This window comes from Diadema setosum, chromosome 5 (genome assembly GCF_964275005.1).
Source record: "Diadema setosum chromosome 5, eeDiaSeto1, whole genome shotgun sequence".
Taxonomy (NCBI): Eukaryota; Metazoa; Echinodermata; class Echinoidea; order Diadematoida; family Diadematidae; genus Diadema; species Diadema setosum.
Window position 1 is genome coordinate 1,696,278 of NC_092689.1, and position 27,913 is coordinate 1,724,190.

Below are 27,913 nucleotides of genomic sequence, written 5' to 3' on the forward strand. Positions count from 1 at the left end.
CTCTTGAGAATACTTCTGTTAAGATTGGTCTCATCCCCAATGCCAAGGAAACACGAATAACATATGACAATAAACGAGGGAGCTGAGCATCTGCAAATCTCCTCCTCTGGTAGTTCCCAGCTAAATGAGGTCAACGACCTTTAATATCCAGGCTCCTTTGTGGCTGACTCTACGAAGAACTTCACGACGCGCAAAGTACAAGCTTGAAATGTATGCAACAGACTGCATCCCATTTGGCAGACAAACATTGCATGGGCCACAACACTTTCTTTCATTATAAATATCAATCTTTGTGTCTCTACAACCTATCTTTCTTCCTTTTTTATCCATCTTTCTACTATCTTTCTTCCTTGACTTGTATTTTTACGAATATAACATCCCGACCGTAGGAAAAGAAAAGAAAAAAATATTGCTGTTCCAATACGTCACCTTTTCGGATTTACTTTGTCCTTGTGCTCTCCCACGTACGTCGTCCAAAGAATATTTGAACTCAAGGATTACATTTCGTCAATTCATTTCGTCCACTCAGCTGCAGACCACAGCGCCAGACTTTACGGTGACAATTTCTAATAAACGACTCAAAACGAGACCCACCCCACCCATGATATCCGTTTGCAGAATTAAAGGAGAGATGCCTGGTAAAATCACGTGTAAATAAGTATAGTCACTATATATCCAGCAGCATCCGTGTCACAAGGTGCTTTTGCGATTCTGAGGCTTATAGATACTGCGAATAACAACGAAATAGATAAAAAATACCGTTGGTGCTCTACTACCAGGTTATGTATAAACTTTTTGGATGGAACAACGGCACAGGAACTATAGCGCATGCATTCATTTTAAGTCACAAAGATAATAAGAACGGTTTGCTCATTGGAGCTCCGGAATCTCAGCTTAAAAGACTCCAACGTACACAAAATTCAGCCACAAGGCTTGTAACACGTAAAACGAAATTAATTGATCATTATCTATCCTTCGTAGTCGGTTCTTACACTAACTTGTAATCAAATGTCATCATGGGAAAGCTCGTGCCTATCTCAGTGAACTCAATGAGCCATATTAGTCCTGCCTTTATCTACGCTCAAGGTAAAAGAATATACTCTCTGAAATACGTGTGAAATCCAAGACATTTGGTGAAAAGGTTTCTAGAAAAAAAAATAGCACCTGCATTTCAGAACAATTTCCCCTTATTAGCCTCAGACATACTGCAGATTTTTGCTAAATTCAAATCTGTGTTATTATGCGTGTCTAAGTCCTGAATACTATTATTTACTTGCTCATTAGTGGTCGATATGTGGTCCGTGTCCATTGGTGACAACGACAAACAAGGAAAACGTAAAACGAGTAATTGTTTTTAATGAAATCATTAAAGTCAAAATGTCAAATATGTCCCATTGAGAAGGACGATTCTCTACTGACGAGTTTGGAATCCCGTTCTTCATTGTCACGCTATGGGAATCCTGAACACGTACCACCATCGCGTGGGTGTAATATGAAATAAAAATGATAAAAGCAAGCGTAAGGGGCATCCATGCATACTACTTTTCCGACTTTCCACATCCTTTTTGTATTCTCTTTTCATGCATTTTTCTAATCACATTTGTAGCTGCTGATTGGATTGCTGTATTTTTGTCAGGCATCTGCGTGGACGCTTACTTTTATTACACGCTACAATAATAATATCGTGAGGGAAATCTAATCCCATCTAACTAATGCTACTACGACTAACATAATTGTCACAGGTTATACCTGCAACGAGAATAGTAATCTTGGGAGGTAGATGAAAATATCCTTTTAAGCCTTCATCAAATTATTTTTCCCTCCATACTGTTTGTAAATGCAATACTGACATATCTATGTCTTCTTATAAACTCTTTTGACGTTTCTATTCATCGACAGTGACCGTCTTTCTGGAAATCATTTCATAATGCATTGAATGCCACACACGCACAAACACATACAAAGACAATGACATAATATATCAGTCTTTTATCACATCTTATCAAACTACGTCCCTAGACATCTTCAATTCTTACAGAGGGTCGTGTAATTAGTATTTTTACCATGATTAAGATTTCTTTACCATTTTCCCGTTTCTCCTTACCATTTACCATGAGTAAGATCTCTTCACCATTTTACCATTTCTCTGTACCATTTGCCATGATTTACGATCTCTTTTCAATCACCACTTCGTAGTCCTTGAGGATCCGTCCCGCTGCCGACTCGGGCTGGAGTTGTAGCAGGTCGACGTCGGTGCGACCCGCTGGTTTGGAGATGGTGTAGTTCTGCACCAACCACGAGGAGATGAGGAAGAGATCGGCCTTGGCCACCGCCTCCCCGAGGCAGCTGCGACGTCCGGTCCCAAACGGGAGGAAGCTGGGAGGGTGCTGTCTCATCGAGCCACTCGGATCCAGGAAGTGCTCTGAGAAATTAGAGAGAGACAGTGCAATGATACGATAATGGCATATCGTTCTACTGGACACGTGCATCCCTAGAAGAGCATACCGATAGTTCGATGGTTGCATTACACAGTAGAAGTAAAATAATGTGCTTGTTTTGTTTTGTTTTGTTCTTTAAATGGGAACGAGTGAGTTGAGAGGTTAATGTACCCCTAATCGAGATCAAAGTGACTAGGACGCTAAATTGTAACATATATTCTGTATTTTTTCTCTTTTCTTTTTCTTTTTTTTTTCCTTGCATAGAGGAAAAAAATGAGCCGAATAAAAACAGTGGTCTCACCTGTCCAAACTGACCAATGTAGTGTGGTACTCAATTACGAACTGGCAGGACATGATTGAAATGAGGTACACCATTGTACTATCGTTCACTTCAACATCATGCACGACTTACAAAATTCGTCTGTTGAAGGAATATCTAACATCCACAAGCAGGTAAGCGTACAAAATCAAGCAACAGTCAAGCTGGTAAAATACATGTATATGATTGCGACCTATGTAGTGTGGTACTTATGGGGTTTACCTCAAGAATACCATGCTGTATGCAGCCATATGAAGTGCCACAGAATAACGTTATTATCGAATAAAAAGGCAGACTTTGTAGATACATGTAATAATACAATATTGCTAATATCATAACTCATATACTGTACATGTTTTTAGCAGTAAGACATATAACATTAACCCCACAAAGCCCAACATTTGTCGTGTGACTTGAAAATAATGTAACACTCAATTATAGTAACCACATTAGGCACTACCAATACAATTATTGTATAATATGCATGTAGCTTTCTGTTGGTCACTTGGGTTAGAAGGTTAGAAAATAAACGTATGCGATATTGACACACATAGTCACCTAGGCATGCCAACTCACAGAATAATATATACAATATAATTTGATATATTATATATATATATATATATATATATATATATATATATATAGAGTAAAGATGAGGCAGTAGACATTGCTTTTGAATCCTCACAATTTGATTTTACTTCGAGCTTTCGGGCTTTCTGCCCTTTATCAAGACTGAGGACAAATCGGACAAAATATAAAACATGGATATCATATACAAACAATAATGATGATCAAGACAATAATGAAAATAATAACGACAATGATAGAGGCAGAGACGGCAGAAAATAAATACACTAATGGGAGTGTATAAATTTATGCGTCAAATATATATGTATATATATATATATATATATATATATATATATACCAAAACATGGAATATACTAGAACAGTAATAAAACTACATAATAGCAAGTAACATAAAAGGAAGAAACTCCTTGAAATGATAAATGTCTTATTTGAATCCTTTTCTTACCAGGTCTGAAACAGTTAGGTTCCGCCCACTCTTTGGGGTCAAAGTGCATGGAGAAATGGTTGATGACGATGACGGTGTCCTTTGGAATCAGATATCCATCTGGGGTAAACAGGTATGATAATAACTCTTTCATTTGTACTGATTAAACACTAATACACTTAGCAGCAAGCATTTGTTTCTTCCGTCATAATACAAGTGTACATGAAATATATTCTCTCTTTTTTTCATATAATTTCATTCCGCATTCTATTAAAAAAAAAAATCATAAAACACCTAGAAAACTGTTGTATAGGGACACAGTGGGGAACCAATACGGGTCAGAAGGCTCGTTAAACAAAAACAAAAAAATGTGTAATATATATAAATACATAATTCATATAATATACATATACATACATAAATATATCTGCAAAACATGTTTCTGTGCATATCATTGTGTGTTGTAGCTCCATGTGTAGACATAGCTACTTCATCTACTCGTGCGCTTTTTGTAGAGGTCATAAATTAGACTTGGTTCTTACGGAACTCTGTGTCCACTGTAGTAGAGTGTGGTACTCCGACGGGGCCGACTGAACTGTAGCGAATTGATTCCATTACCGTCGCCTCGGTGTATGGAAGGGTGCCGCGATCAGCGAGACACGGAGGGCGATCACGGCCAATGACCTTGTCGATTTCCTGCTGGACCTTCAGCTGGATGTCGGGATGCTCGGCCATGAGGGCGACGAACCAGTAAAGCCGCTGAAGCGACGTCTCGATACCGGCTATAAGAAAATAAATTGAAGGCATTATTTATCATTTGCAGATGAAACAAAGACAAGCTTTAGTGCTCTAAAACATGAGTTTGCGATAGAAATAGCCAATGTCAAAATGTTTATAATCAATGCTAAGTATTGTTAGATATATAAAGTATGAACAATATTTATAATAACATTGATTCTAGAATAAACAGCCTATAGTTATATACTGGGAAAAATAGTGATATTTCCTTACACTTTAGGCTTATAGCAAAATATTTATTATAGCAGAATGTTTTGTGATACAACTGACCTACACATAAGCATGAAATGTAATAACTGGAACATTTTTTTTTTAAATCACTGTTCACAATGGTAAACACAGGACCTTTAAGTGTCGGTAAACACGATGGGACGTGACATCATAATACAAGGGAATAAACCAGATATCTGATGTCATCATCTCACAGGAAATATACAGCAGCATCTCTACTTAGTCAGTAAGGTGTTACACTATGATCAATAAGAACAAACAATTTGTAGACGGGATACCATCCTGGCTCTCCGTTTCGCGATCAATCGTATCTACTCTTCCTCTTTTATGGACCCGTTGCTAGAAATGTTTGATTTAACGCATCTCCGATATCCCCTAATACACACAAAACATCCAACATCATCCATTGGGCTGAAACTTTAAAAAAAGAAATGACGGCAAATAGTTTATCCTTTTTTTTTTCAAATGTTTGCTTCTTATTTCAAGATTACAGTTCTACGCGACTCGTCCATCCATTCATGAATGTATTACTTTACTAATTCCCTCATTCAATCATCCGTTCACATATTTACCTACTCATTAAACTTATCTAGTTGCTTCAACAATAATCCTCTATCTATTTCATGACACAGAGGGCGACATATCATTGGTACATTTGGGTAGCTCTTCAGAGGAAAATCAGTCACTTAATGACATGTTCACGTTAGAAAGAGAAATAAGGGGGGGGGGTGGAGGAACACAAATGCCTTACCGATGAATATGTCATTGACAGTCTGCACCAAATGGGTGTCGGTGAGATTGTCGATGTTCTCGTGTTTACTCTCTGTAGCCTCCTTCTGGGCCAGTAGCATGAAGTCACAGAAATCTCTCAAATTGTCTGCAACAATGGTTGATAAGGCAGAGAAGACAAAAATAATTCACAACATTCATAGCAAAATAAGTACACGGAAAATTATGAACTTATCAGATGAAACATGTTTATATTCCGAGCCTAATACTTCCGACTGCTGCTAGACATTGTGTTCACGTTTACACACTGGGGCGATAATAACATAGCATTTTTTGTAGCAATGTATGCACTGAGAAAGACCCATTAATACGTGATGACCGTGATTAAAATAGATGACAAAACAAAACAATATAGACACCTGAACGCCATCTCACTATTATACCTGATTGATGGGTTTTTCGGAGGCAAAGTGCACAATACACCTGGCAATAGCGTTGTTAATCGTTCTTCGGCAAAAACTGAATCGTAAGAGAATTTCACCCTCTAGCGTTGTCCAATATCACTCTTGGACATTTATTTGCTCCGTCTCAAATGTAGATGAAAAAAAACAAACAATAATAATGCTGAAAATAATACTGACAACGATAATGATGATGATGATGGTGATAATAATAATAACAACAATAACAATAGCAATAATAATAATAATAATAATAATATTGATTATAACAATAATAATGATGATAGTAATGATAATAATAACAATACTAGTACTACTACTACCACTACTTCTACTACTATTATTATTATTATTATTATTATTATTATTATTATTATTATTATTGCTATTACTAATATTATTATTAATGTTATTATCATTATAAAAAAAAAAAATCTTTGTATGGCTCCCTTTCTATGTAGACTCAAGGTGCTTCGAAAATTAGAAAAAAACAAAAAACAAAATGCAATGCAAAGAACAGGCTTTTTTCATCCTATTCTCTGCAGAGGCTTACCCGGGTCAAATGTGGCTCTATGGCGTTCCATTTGAGGCATCGACCAAGCCAGGTACTGAGACTTAATATCGTTCATAAGGGTGGTACCGCTTGTAGATAAGTAGCGGGCCCATGGGAAGACGTCTGCCACAAGACCAAAGCCCACCTTCTCCCACATCTCCCGCGAGAACTTGATATACTTTAGCAGCTTTGGATCGTCGAATCGAAAGCTGCAAGACAAGTCCAAGGAACTTTATTAAGGTACTCTTATTACCAAGATGAGGTATATGGTTCTGTGGATGAAGTTGATCGTCTAAAGAGCTTTAAGGACGTTCCTCAGTTGAGTTTGTGCGCATCCTAGCTGCGCAGATGTCAGTGACGTAACAAAGAGCGTAGAAGCGCACGCACGAGTGACATGCACCGAACTAAAACATAGTGGAATGCGTGTTCACCCAGGAAATACGCAGCCACCTAAACTTGCTGCCACCGCCATTTTGTTACGGCAATTTTTCCTTATATGGAGTGCACGCTATGTGGATCCAACCACTCTCTCATTTTGTTCGATTCGATTGTTCATGCACGCGTCATATCGCGCACCCCACCCCCACTTCCTCATCAATCGCGCGCACACACACGGGTAACACGGGTGGTACAGTATATGGTATGATAATAATAATAATAATAATAGTGAGACTCTTGTAGAGCGCACATTTCTACCTAAAAAAGATACTCAAGGCGCTATAGAACAGAGTACATATTGTGTCACGTTACAACAGTATCACAGAAAATAATAAGACAATAAACCAACAAACAATATATACGTACACATACATTACATACAGGCATACAATATTGTCAATTCAAATTAAAAATATACGTCTTGAGATTCTTTTTGAAACTATCAATGGAAGATGCTTCTCTAAGAGATTTTGGTAGGCCATTCCATAGTTTTGGGCCCATATATGAAAAAGCCCGATCCCCCCAATTATGCTTGATTCGAGGTACCTGTAATTTTAGCGAGTTTGATGAACGTAGATTACGTGGTGGTTGGTGAAGATGAAGAGTATTTTGAAGGTAGACAGGGGCAAATTTGCGCAATGTACGGTAAACAAGAAGAAGAATCTTGAAGTTAATACGTTTTTCAACAGGAAGCCAATGTAGGGACCGAAGTATTGGGGTAGTATGCACAGTTTTCTTCTTGAAAGTAAGTAATCTAGCGGCACAATTCTGAAGACGTTGCAGTTTACTGAGTTCTTTTTGTGGAAGACTGCAAAACAGAGAATTGCAGAAATCCAGACGAGACGAAATAAGAGCATGCATCAGTTTTTCTGCTGCTGATCTAGTTAAATATCACCGAATTGAGCCCAGGTTACGCAAATGAAATCTTACAGATTGGGATACATATGAAATGTGGTCTTTGAATGTCAGATTTGCATCATAAACAACACCAAGATTACGAACTTTGTTCGAAGGCTTGATATTACTATTGCCGATTCTAACAAAACATGTATCAGAATTCACCTTAGACAACATCTGTTTGGATCCTATCAGAATAAATTCTGACTTACTGTCATTAAATTTGAGACCATTTCTTTCCATCCATGCCTTAACATCATCAATACATAATTCCAATCGTTTTACAGCTTCAGTGAGTTCAGTCCTGGTTGGTGAAAAGGATACAAATATTTGTATATCATCTGCATAACAGTGCTACTGAATGTCGTGTCTTTCAAAAATGTGTCTAATCCTTGAAAGATATAGTGAGAATAGAAGTGGTCCACCTACAGACCCTTGCGGGACTCCGCAAGTAAGTGCAGCCGGATCAGAGTTACTGTCATTGATCTTAACATATTGTGAACGGCTGGCAAGGTAAGATTGAAACCACTCTAATGCAAGTCCTGTGACACCAACAGATCTGAGAGTCTGGGTGAGAATGGAATGGTCAACAGTATCAAAAGCTGCCGACATATCAAGTAAAACAACAGCAGTGATATTCCCAGCATCCATTTGTCTCAAACATTGATCAGTAATGTCTCTACACTATGATCAGGGCGATACGCTGATTGGTGGCTATCAAGAAAATCATTCTCCTGCAAGTACAGTGCACTCCCGTTATAACGAAATGCTCGGGACCGGCAGTTTTCTTTCGTTGTAACGAAATTTCGTTATAACCGAACAAATACAATATATAACGAAAACAAGAAAACCACATATATTCTGTTTGCTGAATACTTATCATACACTGGAAAGCTATGTGAAATGTGATGGGATAATTGTATCACAATAATAAACGCAAGTTCTCCTCAGAAACTGTGCGTGACACAAAGAGCGAACACACAGTGGTGTGAAGCGTTCACCCATGCAGAGAAGCTATAAATGCTTGTTCCGCTACGAATTTTCGAAAGCAATTCGCATTTCGTTATAACGGAGCACATTTCTTTCGTTTTTCTTTGTCTGTGGCGCTCGGAAAAGACTTCGTTATAACGGAAATTTCGCTATAACCGTGTTCGTTATAAGCGAATTTTTTTACCATAGACGTTAATGGTGATAATTTTGGGACCAGAAGATTTACTTCGTTATAACGAAATTTCGTTATAACCGTGTTCGTTATAACGGGAGTGCACTGTAGTCTCGTAGGCGTGAAAAGGAAACACGTTCCATAACTTTGCTAACAAATGGCAGGTTTGAAATTGGTCGATTTATTGTTTAACATGTTCTTATCTAAATGAGGTCTTTTAAGGGTTGGAAATATCACCGCTGTTTTCAATTCATTTGGCACAACACCTGCTGCAAAACTGCCATTTATTATGCTCGTAATGGCAGGGGCAGTCACTGATACACATTTTTTTTATCAGATCCGTACAAAAAGGGTCTAATTCACATGACTTATTTGGAGACTTCATAATCATATTCTTAACCTCAGTTACAGACGTTGGATTTAGTGAGTCTAATTTTGAAGTAGTTGCAACTTCAGCTTCACTTTTAACCACACTGACACATGGTAAGGATAAACGTATATTCGCTATCTTATCAACGAAAAACCGATTAAACTCGTTAGCCAACTCTTTGTCAGAATCATGCTCAGGTAGAGGGGATTTTTGTTTTCTGCCAAGAAGCTTGTTTACAACCTGAAAGAGTTTCTTCGTGTCTTTACCACAGTCATTAACTTGTTTAGAGTGATATTCAGTTTTCGCTTTCCTGAGTAGTGAACGGACATACTGACGTTGTTTACAATACAACTGCCTATCAATCTCTAACAACGATTTCCTCCATTTTCTTTCTAATTGCCTTCGACGCAGTTTCGCACTTGCAATTTCTTCATTGTACCATTGAGTGTTTGGGCGAAGGGTAATACAGCGCTTCTGGATAGGGGCGTACTTGTCCAGAACCATCGACAAAGTAGAGTTATAATTGCTAATAGCTTTTTCAACATTTTCAGCACTTGAGCAAATAAAAGGCAGAGATTCCATCATCGGATCTTCACGCAGCATACCAACGTTGATTGATCGCACTTTCCGGGTTGATATCATTTTCTTGTAGGAGATTTTGACAGGAGTGTTGATTTCACACATTATGGCAGCGTGGTCAGAGATGCCCTCACAGACCCTGATATTTTGGACAGTTGTCACATCATCTTGCCTTGTCATGAGCAAATCAAGTATATGCCCTCGGGAATGGGTGGCTTCTTGTATATGCTGCTGAAGATTATGACTAGCCATCAGATCTGTGAACTTCTTGGTATTAGGCGAAGGTAGATCCATCTGAATGTTGAAATCACCTGATACTATGAGGTCACTTCTCCTTGATCAAGGAGGTATATGTTCATACCTCCTTGGTATGATGGAGACGCTCAAACAGCGCATATGCAGGGGAAGAATTGAGTATCGGCGAAGGAACTTCGGTAGAAAGAACAAGTTTCGAAGTTATCGGGGTGAATTCGATGCACCGTCTCATGCAAAATGCCATCTTGTGTTGCAGTGAATTGCACTTCTTTTAGTGGCGAGCATTATGTCTAACCTAAAGTGCTTATTAATGAACAAACTTGATTTATTTACGGTGCATATGTCATTCTAGATTTGATAAAGCAATCTAGTATTCAACAGCAAAAAAAAAAAAAAAAAAAAAAAAAAACAGCCGTAAACATGTTAAAAGAACTAATGTGAGTCCTCCGCATAGCCGCCATACAGCGTACACACACACCGCGCCCGTGCAAACATGATTTCGTTGACCTCTTGACCCTTTTTATCGACTTTGTCAAACTGGCAAAAGATCGAGAAGTTTAACTCGAAGTTTTGCAAGTGTGACAGCAAACTTCCCACGAAACTTTCCGCCAAACTTCTTGATTTGCCTTGCGGGCTGTGTCATTGTCATGTACAAACGTGCATTGTTACGTCATAATCACTAGCCACTGGACGGCGTACTCTTGCTTGCGCGCGTACCAGTGGCCCAGTGTGACCGCGCCTAAGCGTGCACTCCATATAAGGAAAAATTGCCGTAAGAAGATGGCGACGCAACTCGGTAAATTTGGCTGCACGGTCTCGTGTATGTTGGGAATAGGGACACGCATTCCACTATGTTTTAGTTCGGTGGTGACATGAGCTGAGCTAGCTGAGCTGAGCAGCTGCTAGTAGATCGAAAGCTAAAGTGTGGTACGTGTACGGATACCCGACAACTCCCCACCGCGGCCGCGCAGCCGCGCTGGGCGGCCTCGCTCGGCTCGCGTGCCGACTGTACGCGTTATACCATATACATTGTCATTGTAGCACAACACTGATTGACGGAATCGCGAGGCTTGGAAGTGGAACAGAGCTGTTTCCATTTCCAATCCATAGATCTGTTTTGTGACATGAAGTTCATTATCTGGTCATCAACATGGTAAAGTCGAGTGCTAAGGTACCAAGGACCTATAGGCCCTAGTCGGGGTCTAAGGCTCACTAGTCTACTGGACTAGGTGTTAAAAAAAAAAACAACAACAACAACAATAACAACACAAGCATATGGCACACATTTCATCTTTAGGTCTAGCAGCTAAAACAATCTGAGTATCTCTGTTAAAATCTAAATTAGATCTAAACTTGTCATTACTAGTAATACAAAATATTGTTTATTATTATTATTATTATTATTATTATTATTATTATTATTGGTTACAAAATACAAGGTCACGAAAGTGTTATCAAACAAGAATATTCACCACTTTCACCATTCATATATTATTTTTTTTTTAATTACCAAATCTGGTGTAACAAAAGGAGAATGAAAGAATTATTATTTTTTTCGGGGGGGGGGGGGGGCAAGTTACATCTCCATAGCTTACAACACGCACTTTACCAACCACTGCAACAACCAACACATGCAATCTACAATTAATAAGATTTGTTTTTCCTTTGGAGGACCGTAGGCTAATGCCAAAACTCCCATTTCCTTATATTTATTCTTCTTCCTCCATTATCAATTTCTGCACATGGTTACAGTAAGTGGGTAAAACAAACAAGCGTGCATGTCAATATGGAGTTTTCCACGCTTGCATCCACATAATGTCATTATGGCTTTGTAAGGGAAATAATAACAAAAACGCACATGGACCTTTCTTTCTGAACATTTTTTCACCATAATTATCACTGCAATTGTGACACGTTTTTTTGTTTGTTTGCGTGTTTGTTTGTTTGTTTTTGTTTTTTTTTTTCAAGAAAATGGGGTTTCGAGTGAACCGCATGAGATTCATGAATAGCATGCAGGGTATCCCTGCATTGGTTCCTGACCAGATTTGCGGGTCTTACGATGATTTCTGTCGCAAGGATGCTCTGCTAGCACTAAAACGAGCACATGAACCCCCCCCCCCCATTTTTACAATTGTTCTGCATTAAGTAACCCTTCTTCTACAATTTGATAAAGTTTCGTAAAAATGACATGGGTTTTGAATGTACAGCATGACATTCACGAACCCCCACCTATAATCAGGGCACCCACGAGAGGTTTATAACCAGATTTTGGGGTCCGGTGAGGTGATTTCTATCATCTGGGGATGCTGCCAGCACAAAAACTAGGACATGAACCCCCACTTTTTATTATTTTTCTGGAATTAGTAAGCCTTCTTCAATAATTTGGCCAAGTTTCGTGAAAATGACATGGGTTTTGAATGTACAGCATGAAATTTATGAACCCACCCTGTTAGGCCGACCCTGGATAGGTTCCTAACCATATTTTGGGGTCTTACTATAGTATATATCGCATGGGGCGCTGCTAGCACAAAAACGATCACATGAACCCCCACTTTTCATAGTTTTTCTGGAATAAGTAAGCCTTCTTGTACAATTTGTTGAAGTTTCGTGAAAATGACATGGGTTTTGAATATACAGCATGAGATTTATGAACCCACCCTGTCAGGGCGACCCTGGATAGGTTCCTGACCAGATTTTGGGGTCTTACTGTAGTATATGTCGCATGGGGGCGCTGCTAGCACAAAAACGAGCACATGAACCCCCACTTTTGATTGTTTTTCTGGAATAAGTAAGCCTCTGTCTACAATTTGGTAAAGTTTCGTGAAATTGACATGGGTTTTGAATGTACAGCATAAGTTTTATGAACCTTGTCCTTTTGCTCATCCCTAACAGAAAACGTCGATGAGAAGGATTTCAGAGATTTCGGTGTTTTCTGCCGCGTGAGGGCGCTGCTTGCTCAAGAATGAGAGTGTAAACCCTAACTTTAAAACCTTTTCCTCGTTTTGGGTACCCTTTTCTGCAATTCTTGCAACTTTGGAGAAAATAACGTGGATTTTGAAAGAATTAAGGGGATTTAAATTTGTCATTGCAGATTTTGTTGCCAATCATGGTCTTGATCCTGTTACGCTATCATTTTGATACAGGACGGCAGATTAGTCATAATAGTATTCTTCAAAATCCCGTAGAAGAAAAACAAGCACATGAACCTATGGTTTTATTTACATATTTGGGCTTCGGATGGGTCAAAGTTACTGTATGGAAAGTTTGAAGAAAATGACATGGATTTCACTTTAACTGAGGAACGTCCTTAAATGAGGATGTGCGGTACATAAAACAGGTAGAAGGGAAGTGGAACACTTAGAGATAAATTCTTCGGTTACTCTTCCGACGCTCATCCTCGTTCGTATAACAGACCTACTTCGTATACATACTTTGTCTACGTGATCGTGCGTATGTGTTTGCTTTGGTTGTTCTTATGCCTCCGCCACGAAGTGGTGCCGGAGGCATTATGTTTTCGGGTTGTCCGTCCGTCCGTCCGTCCGTCCGTCCGTCCGTCCGTCCGTCCGTCCGTCCTTCCGTCCGTCCGTAATGAATTTTGTGGACAAGGTAACTATCGAAACCTGTTGAGGTATTCTAATAAACTTGGCATGTATGTGTATTAGGGGTTGAAGTTGTGCCTATCAACTTTTGGGTGCACATGCTCAAGGTCAAAGGTCAAGGTCAAATACATAAAATTTCACTATTTCCACCATATCTATTGAATGCCTTAAGATATTTTCTTGAAACTTAGTGCATACATGTATTACCCAATTAAGATTCTCTGGTGAAAGTTTGGGTCATGAGGTCAAAGGTCAAAGGTCAAAAGGTCAGGGTCAAATACATAGAATTTCACTATTTCTACCATATCTATTGAATGCCTGAAGATATTTTCTTGAAACTTAGTGTATACATGTATTACCCAATTAAGATTCTCTGGCGAAAGTTTGGGTCATGAGGTCAAAGGTCAAAGGTCAAAAGGTCAGGGTCAAATACATAAAATTTCACTATTTCCACCATATCTATTGAATGCCTGAAGATATTTTCTTGGAACTTAGTGTATACATGTATTACCCAATTAAGATTCTCTGGTGAAAGTTTGGGTCATGAGGTCAAAGGTCAAAGGGTCAAGTAGAAATATTAAAACTTCTTTTTTTTCTCTGTACCTTGGAAAATTGTTCAAGGTATCTTCATGGAACATAGTATATACATGTACTGACTGGAAGTGATTATCTAGAGAATGTAGGGTTCATGGGGTCAAAGGTCAGGGGTCAAAGGTCAAGTGCAAGACTTCAAAATTTTACTATTACCCTCATATTTATGCAATATTTTTTTACACTTGGTGTATGCGTGTGTAACCTAATAGAAATTCTCTGGAAAGTTTTTTTTTTCTCTTTTTGCCTCAAAGGTCAAAAGGTCAAAGATCAATTGAAAGTGCTGAACTAACTTTTTCCTCCATATCTCGGAAGTGGCTCAAGTTACCTTGAAACTTAGTACATATTATATGCATGTTCTACCTGAAAGTAATTATCTCATGAATTTTAGGGTCAAGGGCCAGATGAAAATGGTAACAATTTACTATTCAATTCAGAAATTGCACTTTTTCTCCACACCTGTACCTTGAAAATTACTCAATGCCTAAATGTATGAATGGTTCAAAGTCAAGTTAAAGTCCTTAAATCCCTAGATACATGCTCTCCTACTCATCCAATTAAACCTACGTCAAGGAAGGTGAACATTCAACACATTTGTGACAAACTTGTCATTCCAATATTTTGCCAATTTTGTGAAAATGTAATCACACAGTGTCCACATGTACTATCTAGACCTATTGGGAAAATCATGCATTATGGCGGAGGCATACCAGTCGCCAAAGCGACATTTCTAGTTTTTTCTGTTTTCCACTTTTGAGTCAATTTGCCTCAGTTTTCATTAGATCATTACATATTGCAATTAGATACTGTTCACGAGGAGACTGCAAATTACAAGGCAAGCTTTTCAGCACCCCCTCTATTTCCCACAAATTTTCTTTCACACTACAAATTCCACAGTGGCGTATAATGATTGTACTACTTCATTACACTTAATTTCCCTTCTCATGATAAACCCATGTGTCTTTGATTTTATATAACTATGTACTAGCAGATTACCCAAAGGTTTATTGCTCAAATACAGGAAATTATGTTCAGATCAAACTCAAATTACTTAAAATGCTTTTATACTTGGTTCTACAGAAAACCCAAAGTGTTACAACGTGGTTTATTTCTGTGCAAAACACTTAATATTTTCTGTAAATAAATAAATTGAAATCATTACATTTTAGCCAATTTTGTCAATTTGTAAAGTAAGTGAAGAAAGTAAGCGAACATATGTCTGAAAAACTAAAGGTTTTGAATCTTATATCAATTGGAATCGTATCTATATCATTTAGACGCTTTGAAGCTGCCTGTCAATATGTATCATTCGTCTATGTATTGTATGTGTCATTTACCTGAACGTTTAAGTGAATAAAATTTCTTTGTGAAAAAAAAAAGTGCCATAGCAGAGATCATGCTGCCTTCATATTTTGTTGGAAATGGAATAAATGGAATGAAATAAATGACATGAAATTACGAAAACAACTGCGGTAAGATACATATCACCGCTATTAAATTCTATAGATGGCAAACTGAAATATTGATACCTCTCAGCAAAGCACATCTGAGAAAGGACATTGTAGATTGTAAGAGTGAGGAGGAGCTTGGGGTCGAGTGGTTTATCGCCGTTCCGTTCGATGACTTCCTCCGCCTGGGGGAACACCTTGTGGACCAGCTTGTCGAGATTCTTCCCCGTCGCGAAGTGCCTGGGGGTCAACATAGCATGCACAGAGAGACTCCTCAATACAAAGGTGGTGTAAAACGCTACACACTTCCACGACCCGCTCCGCTTAACGCATCATCAGATAATACTCCTGTCTCCATGGCAACTCCCTGTCGTCATCACCACCTCCCCTCATCTCCAGCTCATTCTTCTTTGCATAACTCTATTCATCTACCAGTCTATTTTCCTGCCATACTCAGCCACTTTTTCCTGTTACTTTTGTTGTTTAAGATGAAAGCCTTTGCAACTGTGAAGAATTTGTCCTTCGGGCAACTATACAATGCGATTATCATTGTGAGATATCCGCTTGGGAAGACGTCGCACTTGAAAGCATGAGCAAAAGTTGAACGAAATTCTCAACAACCACACGTAAGAGAGAGGGAACATTGGCCAACTCAATTACGCCCATGGGAGAAGGTAATGTTTGCTGATAAGTCGCACAAACAAAATTCGCTGAATAACAAGAACACAAAGAAAGTAGAGTACGCCTATAGCACAGACTTCGTTTCTCCTCCTACATTGATGTAAACTCGCAGGCAATGTGTAATAAGATGCTGCATATCCTATCATATGAACATTTTCGAGAGGGTTCACAGAAATCAGGTCAGTTAATGTCAGCATGTTTCGTTTATATAATACTTTCTGGCTAAAAAGAAGCACGCTTCGAACAAGCATGACTATATAGATAAGATACACAACGACCTCAAAATTGATATATTTGTAGTTTTGCCGTGAAAATAGTCGTACCTTTTAAAACATGAACTCAGTCATTCAGTGGTAATACCATTATCTATCACATTGCGATCTTCAGGCGAGTTTTTATGATTATCATCATTACTATTATAATCAATGATAATTGAAGTAATAATAATAATAACAATAATAATAATAAGCATAATAACGATAATGACAATAACAATTATGTCGCTATCAATATTATAATTGTCATCATTATTTCACCTGTTGCAACTTCAGATGTTGGCTGTATAATCTGAGTATGAACACAAGAATGTCTACATAGATTCAAAAAGGACAAAACCATCATCTCAATGCAATATCTGCGCGATGCATCCACCTTTACCCTTATTGATATGATATAATATTCTTACTTTAGGTCACTTTTTTGATGAGTCCTCTACCAGCCCATCCACCTGATTGTACTCTCTTGACTGAGGTTAACTTGACAATGGTTAGGTGTGGGATAGCACTTTAATTAAAATGGCGATGCACAAGGAGGTGGTGGCACAAAAACCACTGCAATTTAATGGGTGCAAATGAATTGCAAGGTAAGAAAAAGAAATGCCCTTCTTATTCAAACCCCATAGTCAAAACAATCAACATCGAAAAACGAGCAAAATAACGTAAATGATGCAAAGCAAGAAAACAAAACAGTGACGTCAGGTTGTGCAATTACCTGAGAGCTGAGTGCGCCAGTTTGCGATGGAGCTTCCACGTATCAGTGTAGGGACTAAATACGATGTCTTTAAATCCATCAGACAAGATCTCAGCTAAAGAGAGAGAGAAGGATAAGAGAGGGTCGGAGAGATGAGAAAGGGTTGGAGAGATGGGTTAGGATGAAAGGGGGTGCCATTGAAGAGTAAAGCAGTGAATATTAATCTGGTAAGTAGCTGATACCACTGATAGGGTTTAGGTAGTTCCTCGCTCGGAACATTGAATCAGCTGGGTTCAAGGCTGTGCTTCAGGGAAAATAATCAGGGCGATTTTAGAATCGAAATCTCGTTACTCCGTGTTAGTTTGGACGAATGCCTGGCTTCTTATTTAATTATTCTTTGCATTGTGGCGACAAAGCCGTGGAAAGCGAGGCTAACGAAGTAGGAATGAATGTATAACGACGTAATGTACGCCCCATGTTGCGATTATTTACCTTTCTCTTCGTGGAGACATAAAGTGCAACAAAGGAACAACTGTAAAACGCATACGTTGTAGCATTTAGTCAAAGGCAACGTACTCTTTCTGGTTTCTTCTCCAGTGTCATGGCAGTAAAAAAAAAAGAATATGAACATAAACTCAGAGAACGACATTTAAAAAAGTAAAATAGCTCCATGTAAAGAAATTAAATAGTTTCGAGGTTCTTTCTTTTTTTTCATTTGTCACTTTCGTAATCAAAAAAAAAAAAAAAAACGTCAAGCACCACACACAAAATAATTACAATGTACACGAATTCCGAGCACGTGAAATTAACATTAAGTTCTATTCAGGACCACTAGTACATGAAATACCATTCACACCATGATACAATATTTCATCACATATATGTATATCAATCGTGATACAATAATATACATGTTCATTGTACAAACACGTCAACAATGATGATGATGATAATATATATATATATATAAATATATATATATATATATATATATATATATATATGTATATATATCGAGAGAGAGGGAGGGAGAGAGATGAAGTTGATAACTTAAAGAATCAGCATGGAGAGAATGATTAACAGATCTGTTTCCATATACATCAGATAGGCAGAAGTCGGAATCTCCGCCGCTGCATCTCCTTAACACTGATGTTGAAGTCCCCAGAGTCATGGCAGATGTGCACGGCTTGACCCATATAATCTCCTTAACGCAAAACCGAGTAGCGCTCTGCCAATAGTAAGGCAGCTTTGTCGCTTTACTGATACCCTGTAACTTATACGTTCTCTCGATCCCGACACCTCTCGATCATTTTTCTATGAGCTCCGGTGTGTTCACATTTCGGAAAGTTGCCATCATTATCGCACATGCCCAATACCATTCTTCGCTCTCGGCAGTCTTTAATAAAGCCAAAACAACAACAACGACGACAAACAAACAAACAAAAACAATTAAAAGACGGAAGCTAAATGATATTCTTTTAAAAGGGACCTTATACACGTAATAAGCAACATCTATGCATCTATCTATTGCTTATCTATACATGACTGTTGAATGAAAATACGAATGATTTTATAAAGTATATAGATACAGTGAATGCTACACAAATAAAAACAAAATAACACATATGAATAAAGTATATAAACAGAGATAGGGTGAAAGCAATAACTATAAGTCAAAAGTCAAAGTAGAAAATCCATATAAATAAATGAATATCGTTTATAATAGCAACTACGCCCTCATTATTTTTGAACAGTTGGTTTCAATCTCAATTCTTTTCAACACCTTACCTGCTCGCACTCACTTTGTACTTTCCATGATAAGACTAGGGAAGACTGATTACGTTTGGTATATTAGTTGGCTGGCATTCTCCACAGAATCTGTACTCTAGCCTTAAAGGGCTGATTTCACGGAGCACGCGAACGATTTGCGAAGGACGCGAATGGCAAAATCCAGCATTCGTATTTTAGTCTGCAAAAGATCGCTAAACGAACGGTCGATGCTTATATCAATTTACTGGGTAACAATGACAATCATACCGTCCGTCCCACAATCCAAACATTGTGTGGACGCTACTGGTTCTATGGCAAGCCGAATTCTCGCTGAATTCGGTATCTCTGAGAGTGCAAAATGATCACATTTTGAAAATTGCAAGGGTTGACAAAAATGGGCCTAAAATCATAACGCATTAACCAAAATTAAAGAACTTGGTGTCATTCTATTGGAAAAAAGAATGGCCTTTCCGACTGTATGCAAAATAATGACATGGTTATATGCAACAATATTGCTGAAATTAAGATCAGAGATGTTCCGTTCTTTCTGAGCCACCGTGTATAGTAAAAAAAAAAAAGAAAAAAAAAAAGAAATTAAAAACCAGCAAAGACAACGAAATGTTTGATATACAAAAACTCGCAGAATACACATAAAATTATTCTAAAGTATGCCAAAATTACATTTGAAACTAGAGATTATGTGCGGGAGAAACTGCAAAAAAAAAAAAAAAAATCAAATGCTTTACTAGTGGAGGTAGGTCCTCAGAAACCCCCCCCCCAAAAAAAAAACAAAAAAAAACCAAAAAAAAAACCAAAAAAACAAAAAAACAAAACCTGTAGGCACACACAGAAATGAAAAAAAAAAGAAAGGAAAATACTGGAAAGAAAAAAATTCAACTCAACACAGCTCTCATCTGTCCTTGGAAACATTTCTCCAATGGCTATTGAAAAATTTGCCTTGTTCGCATTTCCGTCGCGTGTTCTTCTCGTGCGAAGCATGCTGTACTTTAGCAATGGTACACACGACATTGGTACATTATAAGTCGTGATACCTTCGCACAAATTGTGCAAGAATGGTTTTCGGCTTCTTTGTCGGAACACATTCGGAGAAAAAAACTTTTTCGAATGTTGGATTTTGTCATTCGCGTCCTTCGCATATCGTTCGCGTGCTCCGTGAAATCAGGCCTTTACCAACGGAGAATTCCGGACCAGTTAAAAGTTCGTCCGATAAGAGAGAGTAACATTTTTTATTCACACAAGCTTAATTCATAAAAGTACAGAAGTTATGAAATTGTGAAGTTTCGATAAATTTCTCAAAGCATTTCTTGAACAGTCAAGACAAATACATGAATGTCAAATATGGTGAATTATGACGTCATTGCCTGACAACTTGCCATCTCGTTTAATAGTACGTCTATATAATATTGAAATTTTCAGCTATTTTGTATTTGCGATCTTACCCCATACAGTCTCAAACCCCAATACATCAAAGTGATTATTTTGTTGAAGTTTCTTAGCCTCAAATAACGTCGTGTTTTACACCTCCATCATGTCCATAGCAGAACTGAATTTTCGTCATTTGTTTTGTTGGTTTTGTTTTTTACACATTTCTCGAAAATTGTTAGGCCATCATCAGCTCACTCATTTGCACATTCCTATCTGTTCGAAAACTGTTTCGCAAAAAGAGCAGCAAAAATTTACAGCTTCAAAAAATTCTCATTGTAATCCAGTTTTGATCAAGTTTTCACTGCTTGCAAAATGTAACTCTGTATTTTCAGATAAACTTTTAATTGGCCCGGAATTAACCTTTAAGCATCGAGGCGGACATGCCGTAGAACGGTTGTAATATGTAATTGTGATACGAAGAGGGATTGTTTTCAAACTGTCACAGTTATATCCTCACCGGAGTAAACCTGAGGGCGTCCTGCAAACTCGGCTCCCCTCTTCAGCATCGCTTCCTTGATCATATCTACAGAATTCAGTACGACGACCCATCGTTCTCCCACTCGAAGGCTGAAGATGTCGCCGTATTTCTTCATAAACTTGTCGAGCAGGATCTCACTCCGATCGTTCAATTCTGTGTGGTCGTATGGGAGTAGATAGAGATGAGCAGCAGAAATACAATGGTAAAGTTGCATTACTAAGTCTTATAGTAACACTGTCTCGGGTATACCATTTTGAAACACAAATCAGTTGCACAAATTAAGATATATTTTGAACATAAATGTCGAGAAACCTATATTCGTTTGCAACTTAATTGCAAAAGAAAAAAAAATGTATAAGGAAAGAAGTCCTGGATTTTCTAGATTCCCTTCATTACGTACAGCATCATAATACAAATAAACACATACAAATACAAAAACAATACAAGAATGGAGAAAATACGAACGTGTTGGCATTTGTCCGCAATGGCTAACTTGAAAAAAAAAAACTTGCATCGAGAAACAACAAGTAGGAACAATAGCAACTAAAACCTTGCATGTAAATAAACGAGTAAGCACTCACTGATAGACGATTCTGTTTGAGCTAGGTATTTATAAGGGTCAATGAACATTTGGGTAAGCTGCTTACGCCTGCTTCACAATAAAATAGAAACAGACCTCAAATAAGTGGCGCTTTTCTTATATTAGCCCGGAAAGCGAAGAATCTCAAGGTAATTAAAAAGCTATTAGACTCAAATCAACAGAGAGAAGGAAGTATAAATGAAGTGATAAAGAATATCCGGAATATGTTCATGAGATTGATAACAAAATAAAACGATCGTTAATATGTATATGTATATGTATATGTATGTATATGTATATGTATATGTATATGTATATGTATATGTATATGTATATGTATATGTATATGTATATGTATATATATATATATATACTGTACATACATATATACATCATATATATATTTTAATGTAAGAAATTTCTTTTGTCAGCAATATGTATGTGTATATATATAAAAATATAAAGATATGTGCATGTGTGTGTATTTCTTTAACATGCGCTTCCCCGGTAGGATGAAGCGTTTTGAGGCCATTAAACTTTTAGGTCTTTATCAAACATCAAAACCTTTTCTTTGCAGAAGCTATTAGACGATAACGATGCATTCAATGCCAATTTGCTTTTCTGTAATCGTAAGAATTGCTCAGATAACCCATGATAAAATGCGAAGAGCTCGGCGTCGAACAAATTCCTCAGAATTAACTCTTTAGTAATACATGTATGACATACATGTTTGTCATATATAATCTCTTTATTGTGTGGATACTTTGTTTTTCGTTTTGCTTTTAAACTCAGTCTTCTGATAAGAAATTTGTTTAAGATCAATACTTGACGTTGCCTTGAGACCAGACGTTGAATAGCAAATTGATCCGTCGGTCAGTAACCAAACCAGTAAGGTTACGACGAGGCAACATTTGAATATTGAGTTTTTATAACGTGCTCATAGACAGCAGTTTCAGATGGAGTTCACCTTTACAGTCAAGTTTCATACTTCTCTTCCGCTCAAGATCGATCAGGCAATTTTGAGTCATTCATGTCTGATCAGAAGAGATAAATACATGGAAATGTTTACCCATCTGCAGTGATTCCTAGAACTGTGTTGTATTACTGGCGCTCACTCTCAAGAGACTATACTTGAGACAATATTGTCGAGAATACTAAGTTCGCCATGTATTATTTATCACGGCTTCAGCGCTCGAGCAAGACGTGAGTGTTGTATATGTCACTCAAGTCAACCAAGCTCACAAATACCTGCATGCCTGTCAGCCTACTTGCCACTGTCTTGCACTCTATCCTCAGGGGATAAAGAAGCGAATAAATATCACTGGGCAAAACAAATATAGGAGGAAGACCATCAACAACAGAACGCGCGCTCATGCCGCGCGGGAAAAAGAAAAGGAAAATGTTTATCACAGAGACGGAAGCACAAACATAGAATGGCTTCCTTCTTATATTGATTTTCGTCTCCTTCACTACTTTTGAATTCCTTCCGGCTTTCTTTTAGATTTCAATCTTCTTCGTGGCCTCATGCTTTCCGTGAATGCCTTTCTTGACATTCAAAAACATTTTGATTCAGCCAACTCCAAAATTCGTCTCCGTGACCCCGAGTAAATATTTAGTCACAAAATGTCATCCTTTCTCGTCTGAAATTTAAGGAGAACTTAAACCTTCAAGGGATGAAATAGAGCAAATCTATTTAGGTCTCTGATAGACTAAAAATAGTCTCCACGGGTTTTTTATTTCTTATAATATTGGCACATTTTTTTTTTCTCTCTCGTTTCAAACGAGCTCTTGATATATCTCTGCTGTAGCCTAAGCAACTGCCCAGGATTTTTTTCCTCTCCTTTATTTCTCTCTCTCTCTCTCTCTCTCTATTTGATATTATTGAAATAACATGTTACCGTAGGTATGTGCTCCGTTTTCCTTTTTATTTTTGTTGTATTTGTTAATGTTTTGTTGTTACCTGACCAGTACCCGACACTTGTTCCTTGACTATTGTATATATGCAATTTGTATGCATCTCTGCTATTTTTATGTTGTTCGCGGATTTGCAGAAGAACAGCTTTGCAGAAGCAAATTGTCGTGATTAAATACAATAAACTAAAATTGCGAGTCCTTTTAACCCTAACTGCACTGGGGGGGGGGGGGGGGGGGCTCGGAGGCCCCCCTCAACATTTCGCACGATTACTCCGCAACACGCAATGCTCTCGCCGCGATGCTCCATGACTTTTTTCTCTTGAGTTTCCCGCACATTTTGACACCAAATTTGTGACGCCTGGGGGTACGGTTCTGAAGTTACATGACTTTTTGTACATGCACGTGAGGCCAAAAATGGCTAAAAAATGTGATTTTGTGTACAAAGTCAATGCAAACTGAGTTTTTTCACATGGTTCATATAAATATGCTTATTTTTACTCTCAATGGCTAAAATTAGTTTGTTTTAGGAGTATTATGCTTCAAAAAGTGTCTGTGACAAATTTTGTTACAAAAAAACAACAAAAACAAAAGGTCGAAAAAACAAAGAAATACATAAGAAATTCATGAAACAATAAAATAAATAAGAAATTAATTTTGATACCGAATTTTTTTTCAAGTACATTTGCTGAGAATGCCACAAAGAATAACTATACCAAAAATGAGCACTTTTGGAGCTTTATTTACTGATTTAGATGAAAGATTCTGATTTCTCGCATAAATTATCATAATTAATCAAAATAAAATAAAAGAGGACTATTTTGGAAAATTTAAAAACACGATCTTGTACATTACATCGCACACTACCATTGCGCAAAGTTCCGCGGCGATCGCGCGATCCACGGCCGAGATCTTAGGGGGGGGGGGGGCCCTTGAGGCCCCCCCCCCCCCCCCAGTCTTTCGAGCTACCAAAATAGCCCAGTCTTTTTAGGGTTAACAATGTGACACTACGGCTATACAAACTCGTAGGCCCGAATTCACGAAGGTGGTACAATATTGAAACCATGGTTTAAACTATCACTCTCTCCTATACTGTAAGTCTACAATGACGATTTCCACTACTCTCATTCATTGTATCATTCTGCTTCTCTCTTTTGAGCTGTAAACACATGGTTTACTTATCTTTCTATGCTGAATACAATACCTGATTAAGAGATGCGGAAAACAATATAATTTGACAATAGATTACACATGTGAAATATTCATCAAACATGACTTAGTTTTCAATACACAGGAGGTATAGTCATGAACCGTATCACATGCGCACAATAATAACTTAACGACATCTCCACAGAATGTCATATCACGCACACCGTGCATGCTAGAAAGAAAATTCTAAAAAGGAAACGGCATTTCCGAAAATCATAATGGAATCCAGACCTATTGACGTGAAAGAAAATAGGCAATATAATCCTGGGATAGTGATAATGAAATCAACTCTTTGTGCAACGGAGTTTCATTTTTCAGGCTTTGGTTTGCAGCATTGCGAATGGTATTTGAGGATATTTAGAACAAATTGACAGATAATGTCCGTTAGGAAATAAAAAGGAGAAGAAGAAGAAGAAGAAGAAGAAGAAGAAGAAGAAGAAGAAGAAGAAGAAGAAGAAGTCGGTAATCGATTGCTAACCAAAAGCAATCTACGGTTATTCCTGAGCTGGAAGTTTCGGGAGAGAAGGGATCGATTATTTTTGATTTGCCGCAGATTGCTATACGTTTTATGTTACCTTGCAAAGGAAAGAGCTGCTTGTGACATGGTAATCACTTCATTTACTTCTCGCGTTTCTCAAAACTACTGAATTTTGCCCTGAATATAGGTGGAACCAGAGAGATGGGGGGGGGGGGAGGGAGGAGGAAAGATGAGGAATGGAGAGAAGTCAAGGAGACTGAGCCGAAAGGAGGAGGATGTCGGGGGAGGAGGCAGGGGTAGGAGAAAGGAATAGGAGTGAAGGGAGAAGGGAAGGGAAAAAGTGAAGAGCGGAATAAGGATGAGGGGAAGGCAAGAGGGAGAAGAAGGAGGAGGAAGGCAGGGGGCAAAACGCGAGTTCGTGCCAGAGGGGAAGTTTTGGAGAACTAAAATGATGGAAACTTGGAGTAAGATAAGGTAAGGTGGTATAGAGAAGGATAGGTTAAGTAGGGAGGAGTGAATGCGGAAGTGAACGATGGCAGAGGGAAGGAGAGGTGCAAGGAAGTTGTTATAGAGGAGTTGGGAGGGGTACAATGGTGAAGGGACAGAGACGAGGGAGAGAAGGAGATGTGACGGAAAGAGGAAGAGGGGTCACTGGGGAAAGGTTAACCCGTTCCATACGGGAACCTGGTGGCCTGTGTATTAAGTCTATGGAGATTTCAGAATTTAGTATGGAACGGGTTAAGGTGTGGAGAAGAATGAGAAAACATGGGAGAAAAGGTTTGTGGGTTGAAGGAAAGGGTTAAGCAGGGAAGTGGAGAGAGAGAAGGGGGAGAGTGGGAGAGAGGGGGGGGGAGAGAGGGGGGGGGGGAATAACAAGGGAGAAGGGAAAGAGGTAAGCGGGATAGGTAAATGGGGAAGGGTAGACGGAGAAATAAGGGGGAGGTAAAGTATAGAGGGAAGTTAGTGAAGAGGGTTGGAATGAGAGGTGTAAGGGCGAAGGATTAGGAAAATGTACGACCAAGTATCAATGCACACACTTGCCCAATCTATCACCTCATATGAACTCTTTGGTCTTACCTAAGATGTTGCCTATGAGAGGGAGCCCAGGGGGGCCGGGAGGGAATCGATGGGGCCGCATCACATTCTTGACGAGAGCGATGGCGATGATGATCACACCTATGACCACGGTGGCTGCCACGCTGATATGACCTTGCCATAAAGACGCTGCCGGCCTATTTGCCGAGAGGTTGTCCATGCTTACCAAAGGCTACTCCGGAAGGCTTCAGTGGGCCTAAAGAACAAAACCGAAGGAAAAGAACAAAGGTAGCCCTATACTTTTTTTTATGTTTTATTTTTTTTTTTTATAAGAGAATGCTTGTTGGGAAATATTCCTCGATTTGAACTGCAGGGCTTGCTTGAAACTTGATTAATATATATATATATATATATATATATATATATATATATATATGTATACATATTACTACCACTTTTGCATACTTGAAGAAGGTCATCTCAATCAAAATTGTTGAAATACATTGGAGGTTGTATGCCCTAACCTCTTCTGTCGCGATGCACTTGTTTTCTGCGTCATTCCAGTCGACTCTTCCTAGGCACTGGTCCTGCACGTAAGCACATGTGGATTCACAAACACACACGCATTAACACATACACAGACACAGACACACACACACACACACACACACAGACACAGACACAGACACACACGTACACACACACACACACACATAAACACACAAATTTCTGTCCCGGTAACGCAAATTACTCACGATGGGCCAGAGTCCATCCACCTTTGTCACGGCCCAGTCGAGGAGACTGTCTATCCTCTCGGATGGTAGGCTATACATGTACGGGTCTAGGACAATTACCCTCTGGGCAATTACCCCGGACCCTTCCACTGACACTAACCCTAAGTCTGATCCTAATCCTAAACCTAAGCCTAAGCCTAAATAATCCTAACCCAAACTCTATAAACCCTAAACCAAACCCCAACTCTAATCTTTACTCTAACCTTAGGCCTATCACTAACAGGTATTTAGCCGAGGGTAATTGCCCTGATACGACAGATACCGATATCAGTCTAAACAACCTCGTGCCCCCCCCCCCCCCCCCCTTTGCGGGTGTACAGCTCCGGTGTCTGGACAGCCAATAGGCGTTTTCACATCAGCCCGATGTCTCCAAATAGCGCGCTATTTTCTGACTTGGGAAATTTTCCCGATAGCGAAATAGCGCGCTATTTGATAATGTGAACACAAATTACCGCGCTAATTGTATCGCTCTGATCGAGAGAATTTCTCGACTCCAACTCGGGAAATTTCTGAAATAGCGGGATAGTAGCGCGCTATTTGATGATGCGAAAACGACTCGAGAAATTAGCGCGATGAATCCTATTATGCCTAGCGTGTGTGACCCGATCGATCGAGGCAAACTGCACACAAGTCATGAGGAATTTTTGAGAGGACACACACATTACTGATGCTGTTT

General features: G+C 38.6%; 1 protein-coding gene across 1 annotated transcript; it reads right to left on the bottom strand.

Moving 5' to 3' along the window:
* Nucleotides 1–2,003: 2,003 nt before the first annotated feature.
* On the bottom strand, nucleotides 2,004–26,663 carry LOC140228408 (steroid 17-alpha-hydroxylase/17,20 lyase-like). The gene is made up of 9 exons (XM_072308627.1): nucleotides 26,486–26,663; nucleotides 21,210–21,383; nucleotides 17,558–17,651; nucleotides 15,968–16,126; nucleotides 6,548–6,756; nucleotides 5,556–5,681; nucleotides 4,318–4,557; nucleotides 3,797–3,895; nucleotides 2,004–2,422 (listed from the first exon to the last, which is right to left on the bottom strand). Exons 1-9 carry the CDS (start codon nucleotides 26,661–26,663, stop codon nucleotides 2,166–2,168), a joined length of 1,536 nt encoding a protein of 511 aa, XP_072164728.1. The 3' UTR covers nucleotides 2,004–2,165.
* Between the last annotated feature and the right edge of the window lie 1,250 nt (nucleotides 26,664–27,913).

Coding starts and splice junctions, on each gene's coding strand:
- LOC140228408 (XM_072308627.1), bottom strand. CDS start 26,663: ATGGACAACCTCTCGGCAAATAGGCCGGCAGCGTCTTTATGGCAAGGT. Junction 16,127..17,557: donor CTGGCGCACTCAGCTCTCAG/GTAATTGCACAA, acceptor GTTGACCCCCAG/GCACTTCGCGACGGGGAAGA. Junction 4,558..5,555: donor TGTCAATGACATATTCATCG/GTAAGGCATTTG, acceptor ATTTTCTTATAG/CCGGTATCGAGACGTCGCTT.